Source organism: Urocampus carinirostris, chromosome 3, assembly GCF_059441175.1.
Source record: "Urocampus carinirostris isolate Australia breed hairy pipefish chromosome 3, RoL_Ucar_1.0, whole genome shotgun sequence".
Lineage (NCBI taxonomy): Eukaryota > Metazoa > Chordata > Actinopteri > Syngnathiformes > Syngnathidae > Urocampus > Urocampus carinirostris.
Window position 1 is genome coordinate 50,681,415 of NC_142351.1, and position 9,280 is coordinate 50,690,694.

The 9,280-nt window shown below is 39.8% G+C and overlaps 1 protein-coding gene across 1 annotated transcript; it reads left to right on the forward strand.

Moving 5' to 3' along the window:
- The first annotated feature begins 755 nt into the window (after nt 1-755).
- nsfl1c (NSFL1 (p97) cofactor (p47)) lies at nt 756-8,880 on the forward strand. The gene is made up of 9 exons (XM_088332285.1): nt 756-999; nt 2,841-2,941; nt 4,182-4,265; nt 6,645-6,810; nt 6,887-6,982; nt 7,366-7,475; nt 7,613-7,750; nt 7,843-8,013; nt 8,116-8,880. Exons 1-9 carry the CDS (start codon nt 898-900, stop codon nt 8,276-8,278), a joined length of 1,131 nt encoding a protein of 376 aa, XP_088188411.1. The 5' UTR covers nt 756-897; the 3' UTR covers nt 8,279-8,880.
- The last annotated feature ends 400 nt before the right edge of the window (nt 8,881-9,280 follow it).

Genomic DNA, 9,280 nt, shown 5'->3' on the forward strand with positions numbered 1-9,280 from the left:
TCAGGTTAATTGGCCGATCCAAATTGTACTTAGGTTTGAATGAGCGAGTGAGTTGTCCGTTTCTGCGTGCCTTGCGACTGGTTGGCAACCGATTCAGGGTGTCCCTTGGCCACTGTCCGAAGATGACTGGGATGGGCCCCAGCTGACAGTTCATTTATTTTTACTTATCCATCCATTTTCTGCACCACTTATCTTTAGTAGGGTCTCAGGGGTGCTGGAGCTCATCTTAGCTATCTCCGGGCAGTGGGAAGGGGACACCCTGAACTGCCAGTCGCAGCGCACACAGAGACAGAGATGTCACTCGCACATTCACACCTACGGACAATTTGGACTCACCAATTGACCTGACGCATGTTTTTGTGGGAGGACAAGAACTTGCAAACTCCACACAGGAGATTCGATCCCATGACCTTAGAACTGTACCGCACACGCGCTAACCACTGCGTCACTGTGCTGCCCTATTTTAACCTATTATTTCATCAAAATGTTATTTAATCAACTTTTTACATCACTAAGGGTTGCTAAATTATAGACACTTTTCCTTTAACACCCAAATATAAAGTGAAAATAAATATAAGGATGATGAAATAAAATATTCTCTATGACATTTTCAAACGATGTTCCTTAGGTTCCTTTATGTTGAGAGACATAGTCATCTAGTGGTCAAACGTAGTCTTGCAGGAGCCACTACTTTAAAAAAAAAAGAGAAAAAGAAAAGTGCCAAATATAAAACAATTTGGGGGATGTTAATAAAAATATGATTTTATGCCGCATGTTTTTTTTTTGTGTAAATCTACCAAATCAAAATACATGAATTAGAAGCAAATAGGAACGAATATCCGTTCGTGGTTTGTTTACAAGCCGGAAGCGGAAGTAGTGCTCGGTGACCAAGTCAAAATGGCGAGCCAAGAGGAGTCTGTAAGAGAGTTTGTAGCTGTTACTGATGTCGACGAGGAGAGGGCCCGCTTCTTCTTGGAGTCTGCAGGCTGGAATTTGCAGGTACTGGTTTCAAGGACATGGTCACCTGGTCTAAGACGTTCTATGACATTAAAAATGATGTGAGGATGTGACTGCGATGAGTAAGCTAGCTGTCCGGCTAATGTTAGCATGTGTTGCCATAATTTATGCAAGTCACTCATTGACAATAGAAACGAATTTGTGGCGTCACGGCTGAGGAGAACGAGAAACAAATACTTCGAATGTACACTGATTTTTAAAATGTCACTCCTGTTTTTCATTCACAAGTTCAAATTGTGCCACCTGTTTGTTGCAATACTTTTTACTGCTAGCCGAAGTTGGCCCGCAATCAGAGAGACAAAAACGCTACCAAATTGACATTTTACTGTCAATACTTAAAGTATTTATGTCAAAAAGTTATGGCTGTCGCTGACCGATTAGTATCCATATTTATAGTGTTGGTGACGTCATAAAGCTTGGACCATCGCTCACTCAACGACAAAAACGATTAACTTTAATTTGTTATGCGCTGCATTCCTCTGTTAAATGACATCAGTGCCCGCCCCAGTGCCCTGTAAGGTTTTTAATGGGTTTGACTACATTTGGTTGGCAGGCAGGGAAACAACTGCCTTTGTTTGCATTCCTGCACTAATAAGTGGGTGCGATGACATGTTGCTGAGATCAAACAGGCTCAATCAAAGCTGCTTACTACCCGACCTGTTAAAGCAACTAGGAAACTAGAGTAGGAAAGAACGGATAGGGCGTCACAAATTAGCTGGTTTATGATGTCCTACAAATCAAGTTCCCTTGCCTAAAAGATGCATCGCGGATATGTCACTTTAGTACTAACTACTGGTTTCTGTATTGACCTAGTGCAAGGTGCTACCCCTCAAGCCACACGTACAAAGCACGAGGTTTGACAATACTCAACCTATATTTGCAATGTACTGACAATAGTCCGATTTGACCGTAAAGTCAAGCAAAGTCCTCTATTTATACACCCAAATTGAACAGCAGGAAGTTATCAAACATCCTACATTTTCCTTTTGCAACCATCACAGTCATTGTCCAGTCACAGAGTTCCCTTAATACTAGGGAACAGTTACAGGCGAATGCATTTAGTCTGTTACCGTGGCAACAGTAAAAAAAAAAAATAATTCACAAGTGTTGCAATTTTCCCCCTCTTCTACACAATTTGGAGATGTCGCAAGTGCCCTGACACATTTTTTGCAACACAGCCCTCATTTGTTTTCCTTTGGCGCCGTAGTAAATATGTGCTAGTTCTTATAATCACTATCTCACTCGGGTAGTCGCCATCTTGAATGGTTACATCTGAAAATATGTTGCCTAGACAACTTGGAGTAGAGCTGAAAACTGCATCGCAAAAAACGGTGTCAGGTATGCATAAAATGACACCATTAAACAATTCAGAATTTTTGATTAAAGGTTGTGCCCGCATGTTCTATTTGCTGTCACCAACTTACGGCTGAAATCATCATAGCAGCCTTTGTCAATCTGCATGTGTTCAGCTTGTAAGTATGTGACTATCCCAGATGTGTTGAAATCAACTGGTTTGGGTCAGCAACGGCCCGTTTCCCAATTGGACCATTTACATCCTAGAATAACAATGAGCAAGAGTGTAAAATCACTCTCCAAAGTAAACTTTTTAAAGGCACCTCAAACTACACACACCACTTTGGCTTAAATGAAGAGGAACGGCAACCTCAATATGTCATACTCAAATTCACTGAAAGTCTGTTGCACATCACCATTCCTGCTACAGTTTGGGTCTGTGATGATGTTCATAAATAAAATAAACTTGAACAATTAATCTACATTTGAATGGCATCGGTTTTTGTTTATCCTTTCTTTCCTTGTTACAGTTGGCTCTTGGAAGTTTTTTTGAAGATGGAGCAGATGATGATATTGTGGCATTGCCTCACCCTGAAGGCGGCTCTTCGGTGTCCAGATCAACAGGCCCAAGGTTGTCATGTCTCCTAAAATATATTCATGAATTGTCTTTTGTGTCCAGACTGTTTCAAATCTCTTGCTTTTGTTTTGATTTTGAGTTTTATAGATCTGAATTTGCGTATTATAATACAAAGAAAAAAAAGCTATTTGCTCATGTTATATCAGGGGACTGTAAATAGAAAAAAACATTGAATTGTTAGTCTTGTAATCAAAATTTGTCATCTTCCAAATTTTCTAAAAAATCTGATTCTGCGGGAACGGCGGCCGAACCAACAACAGCGAGCGACACTTAAGTCGCTGTTCCTGATAGCATTGCGTATCATTTTTTCCTTATTATGCAAACTCATCTCAAAAGTCAGAATGGTCTCAATTATTATATGCCGAGTTATATTCATGGCATCAAGGTCTCCAAAGATGCTAACCTTGTAAGGATGCATATATAAAATTAATGATCCAATAAATCAAATTTATAAATCTAGTGGTGTATTTTCCATTTGTTCAGAGTCTCTGGCAAGGAACATATGGAAATCACATCACAAATACCATATTCTTTGACAACTAACTGACCCAACTGCAGCGTAAACTTGAATTTCATATAAAAAAACTAAACACTTACTGCCGAACAAATAACTTTTTTCCAGTTCCCATCAATCCTCGACATGATGGCGACCGCATGCCTTTATCCATTTCAAACAACTCTCCAAATTAGGTTTTGGCTGAGGAAAAGGGACAAATCTTACCCCTTCCAATCATTCAGGATTCCTTTGATCAACGTTACAAGTGCCCCAGACACATCGTCGAACCATTTTTCTACAAAACATTCTACTTACAAAGGTTTCTGGTTACAAAGCTACTCACAGAAGGAAAAAAAAAATTCTAAAAGTAGCAGTACCACTGTATAAGCGTGTGGATCACATGTAATACAAAGATGGCCAACCTAAATTGGCAACCACTGGCTGCCGTCTGCTTCACGTTCTGATTGGCTGCGAACGAGTGCTGTCAAATCTGAATTAAACCCACACCACTATCACCACGGCAAAGATCGAAAGTCAGTGTGAAAACATTTTTCCCTTGCGTCCACACTGTTATTCTTGACTGGGGTTATTGCATATTTGTTCATCCTTTAGTGTTTTATCAGAAAAATCTCCACACGTCTGATAGATTTAGCCATCACAATTTTTTGTTTCGTGTCCTTTATAAATCTGTTATGATCGCATGATGTAACATTGATTTATTTTTTTTCTCATCACCAGCTCACAGCGCCGAGCGAGAGTGACGTCATTCAGTGACTTGATGCAGGAAGCAGAAGATGAAAGTGATGAGGAAGAAGGTCAAAGGTATGACGTATATTTGAAATGTTTACTGCACGTGTGTGGAAGGAACATTGGTGTGCTGTGCATTTTCAGCTGTGTTTCAAATGTACTGTATTTTCCGCACTATAAGGCGCACCGGGTTATAGGGCGCACCCCGAAAAAATAGTTTTTGGTCCTATTTTTGACATATTTAAGACGCACCGGATTATAAGGCGCTACAATGGGAACGTGGACAAAACAGTCAGATAGTTCAGTCCAACTTATTACCCCCTTAACATTCCCAAAGCTTGCAAAGACGCAAATACGTGTCGAGAACACGTGCGAATGCGGTGTCCGTAAGATGTCACTCAAATGCATCGTTCCATCATTCGGAAGGTTAAAGTCTTGGGATTCAAGAAATGATAACCATTCCTTCGTATCTATTTTCTTTTTCGCTCGCAACTTTACTGTGCATATGACAATAAACACTTGGAATTGAGTTTAATTTAAAAATAGACACTCCATTCCATCCATTATCTGCAAGGCTTATCACAGAAACATCGAGTTCAGTCTGAAACAAGACAATATAAAACCGGGAATAGCTCACCGAAGTCATTGTGTTCATAATAATGTGCAGGCAATGTCCTCTTATATCCGTGAGGGTAGTAAATCCAGGAGAATACAATATTTACAAATACAGAATAGAAAAAAATGCTTTCTCTATGCCATCGGCCACATGCTATACGCATTCATCTTTTTCGGCCAATTGCAGGCTTTGTTTCGCTGTTTAAGCCAATGGCAGCCTGTACATTATAAAAAGGATCCGCCTCTTGACCTCCGAATAACTTTAGCCAATAGTGATCGATTCAACTGATGATTGACACATCTTTTTCGGCCAATTGCAGGCTTTGTTTGCCGTTTGAGGCAATGGCAGTCTGTAAATGATATGAAGGATCCGCCTCTTGACCTCCGAATAACTTTAGCCAATAGTGATCGATTCAACTGATGATTGACACATTGGTTAGCCAATGAAACGCCGGTAAATAAATCCCACCATCCACCGCGTACTACTTGGCGTTCGGGGGAAAATCGAGTCGGCGGCTGCAAGTTAGTTGGAAAACTTAATGTTGATCCATAAATAAGGCGCATTGTATTACTGCGGCTGCATCGGGTCAGATGCAATCGACATTTCGTTCTGTGTACATTGTTACACAGAATGACAATACAAGGAAATTATTATTTATTATTATTATTATTATTATAAGGCGCATGGTCAGCTTTTGAAAAAAATAAAGGCTTTTAGGTGCGCCTTATAGTGCGGAAAATACGGTATTCATAAATAACCTTAATTTTAAGTGATATTTCATGTGTAATTCAAGACTTTCATGTTTTTGTATGATTAACACTGAATCCTGACATAAAATAAACTAAACAATAAAAGATCATACTAAACATAATAGGGGAAGAAAATGACAAAATCAAGGGACTGCATTTTATGTTTAAGATTGGCATTCTTTTTCATTTTTGAATTTGTGGTCAGGTCAAGTCACATGAAATCCTTAATAAGGTTGCATAATTAACCAAAATCGAATTAATCTAAATCTAATCTAATTGATCCCAATGTGACGCGGTGTGATTGTGTAGCCGTAAGACACTGTGTTTTTTTTTTTCAAGGATTTATACATAGTTACTTGTCCAACTTAACGGGCGCTATATAATAGAGGTAATGCACTGGTGTTTTCCGTGCTGTCTTCTCATCTTCTCGCTATTTGGGTTGATTGGTTAGTTAACATGTTTATGAATGGTTGTTTGGATGATAAACGTGGTTTTGTTTAACTGCTGCACTATTATGTTCCCTGGAGGGGAATGATGCAATCCCCATGGCATTATCTTTATAGTTACAGTGAACATTTACCCATGGGCGTAACCAGCCTGTTTTACGGGGTGTTCAAGTACCACCAAATTCAACCCAAGCAGCACCCAAAACTCTGAGGAACAGGATCATTTTAAACATGATGCAGAATGCCAGATAAATATAGGAAAACAAAATAAAAATGTGAACAACGCAGCATTGTAAAAACTCTACTGCCTTGAAATAGTTCCTCCATTTATTTACTACTGGTTTGGGGCTAAGGGCCAGGTGAAAATGGGCCAATTCAGGTTTTAAACAAAAAAAACATCCGATTTAAAAACATTCCACTGTTCTCAAATATATTTTTAATCTGCTACACAAAATAAGATCTATAAAACCATTAGGAATTAAGAAGAAACTATAGACTTTGCAGCCCTTAATGAAATAAAAGTGAGATTTTTTGTCAAAACAACACTAAAATGAATTTAAATGAAACCGAAAACCAACTGTTGAGTTTGAGAAATAATTAGGTCTCTTCGTTTTTGGCTAATCTCTGATGTGACTCCCATCAGGTTCTTTGCTGGTGGATCAGAGCGTAGTGGCCAGCAGATCGTTGGACCTCCTAAGAATAAGAGTTCCAATGATGTCGTGGAAGACCTGTTTAAAGGGGCCAGAGAACACGGAGCTGTCCCTCTGGAGCGGAGTGGGAAAGGTGCAGGAGAATCCAGCCGAGCGAAAGTAAACGAAGAACACACATCATTTTTTTGTGTTTAGGCTTCGATGCTTCACAAAGTTTTGCCGTGTCCTGTCTTAGGCCTTTGATGGCGGTGGATACAGGTTAGGAGCTGCTCCTGAGGAGGAGTCCGCTTATGTTTCTGCTGGGAGACGCAATCCTAATGCCCAACAGGATGTGAGTTCTTGGGTTTATTCAAGTCAATAATTTTGGTCTGTATTTAGTTTTTGGTGTGTGTTTGTGTATGGGGGAGGGGGGATGGTCTTTGCATTGAGTAAAATCTTTTCTTACTATGCGTCAAGGGGAAGACCGGCCCTAAGTTCAAATTACTGTTTTTCCTATTCTGTGTACATAATCAGAAGTTTCTTTTCCAACAGACAATCTTTCAGTTTTGTCAAATATTCTCAAGTTTCTATTCAGTTCATATTTGATCATTCATGGAAATAACATTTTTAATACAGCTACATTTCAAAGCGCAACCGACTCACTATCTTTCTGTATGTTCTTTATTGCAACCAGCTGTTTACTGATCTAGTATTAATGTTATATTTCCATGTTAGGTACATGTAGTGTTGAAACTGTGGAAGACCGGTTTCAGTCTGGATGAAGGAGAACTGCGAACCTACAATGATCCGAGCAATGCTCACTTCCTCGAAGCAATCCGCAGGGGGTAATTATTCACTTTAAAGACTTGTTGAATCAATGAGATACGTGTTTTGGTCATGTCACACAGACACAAAGACACATTTGTGAAACACCTATACAGCATTTGATTTAACATTATTGAGTGTCATTGTCATGTTGCAGAGAGATTCCTTTAGAGCTAAGGCAGCGTTCACGTGGGGGCCAGGTCAACCTGGACATGGAGGACCACAGGGATGAGGATTTTACCAAACCCAAAATGAGTTTCAGGGCGTTTGGAGGAGAGGGACAAAAACTAGGAAGGTGAGATTCATTTTATTATTTCTATAAAGATTACATCAATGTTAAAAGAAAATTTCAAACTGACGTTTTGTGTTGTTTTTTTCTTCTCCTAGTGCTGCCCCAGAGTTGGTTTCAGCCTCATCCCCCTCTCAGCAGGACCAGGCAGCAAATGAAGCCCAGGCCAGCGCCTCTGTGAGAGTAGATGCCTCACAGCCTATCACCAACATTCAGATTCGACTGGCAGATGGCGACAGACTGATTCAAAAATTCAATCATAACCACAGGTAACAGAGAAATCACATTTATAATTTTTTAAATGCTCGGTAGACCTGCTCTCGTTAAAGTTGATTGGTGCTTAGCTAATGTTAAACATCTGCACCCTCCAGGGTGTCTGACCTGCGGCAGTTTGTAGTCGCGGCTCGGCCCACAATGGCCGCAAGAGCATTCGTCCTCATGACCACCTTCCCCAACAAGGAGCTGTCGGATGAAAGCCAGACACTTCAGCAGGCCAACCTCCTCAACGCCGTCATTGTTCAGCGGCTACAATGAGGGCAGAGACAGGGTCCAGCAGCCACAACTCCCCCTTGATGCTTGCTGCCTCTTCTCACCTCCTTGAGGAGGAAACACAGACTTCTGTTCGGACCTCTAATTTCTCATTTTGTTTGCTAAAGTGAATTGTCCCTGTCATTGCTCTTGCCAGAAGAAGAGGTCTGGTTTTCTAGCTGACCCATCATAGACATTGTGACCATTATAAAGTAGCATAGTTCACAGGCTTTTTCTCAACTCAACATTGAGCTCCTGTGTGGTTCCCGTTGGCGATGTAGATCAAACTGACGAACCACAACAAAGTCCATTTTTATTCCATTTAATTATTATTTATCTCCAGCCCTACAATTCCCAATTTTTTACTTCTGATGTCCAACAATTTTCCCAGCAAGACTGCAGGATTTTTTGTTTTGTTTTTGTTTTTTATTATTTTTGCCACAGAAAATGACAGTAATTTGATTTTTGCATAACAGGATTTATTAATATAGGTTGTAATCACTGGCTAGTATCTGCGGAAGGTTGACATTGTCTATGCATCCTGGGGAATTATGGGGGGATACATTTGGACCTGAGATAATAAAGTCATTATATGGTCACTTTGTGAAGAGGTTGTCTTGTGTTATTCATATCTTGGGAAATACAAGAGTTGTTAGTGATCCAGGAAACAAATTAAAATACGGTATTTTGCATTTTTTTCTGATGCAACAGTCTTGAAAATGGAATTGTTTGTTTGCCATTCAACTCTTAGTATGCAGAAAAGCAGACTGCAGTGCATCTGCCTAGAGGATGTACAAAGACTTATGGGCTAATTTCTCTTGCAAAAGAGTGATTTCACTGTCAGGATTAAGTTGTTGATATATAAATCATCATTCCTGGTGATGGAATTCATTTTTTATCCTATTAAGTATTTTAGCCCAAGTAACCAAATGTGAAATGCTTCTAAAATGAATTTTCTTTGAGATCGTTTTATTGATGAACATTTACAGAATGCGTTCTCCATCCGGG

Excerpts from the sequence above, each read along its gene's own strand:
- nsfl1c (XM_088332285.1), top strand. The coding sequence starts at position 898 with ATGGCGAGCCAAGAGGAGTCTGTAAGAGAGTTTGTAGCTGTTACTGAT. Across the intron at positions 2,942-4,181 it reads TCCAGATCAACAGGCCCAAG|CTCACAGCGCCGAGCGAGAG; the intron begins GTTGTCATGTCT and ends TCTCATCACCAG. Across the intron at positions 8,014-8,115 it reads AAATTCAATCATAACCACAG|GGTGTCTGACCTGCGGCAGT; the intron begins GTAACAGAGAAA and ends TGCACCCTCCAG.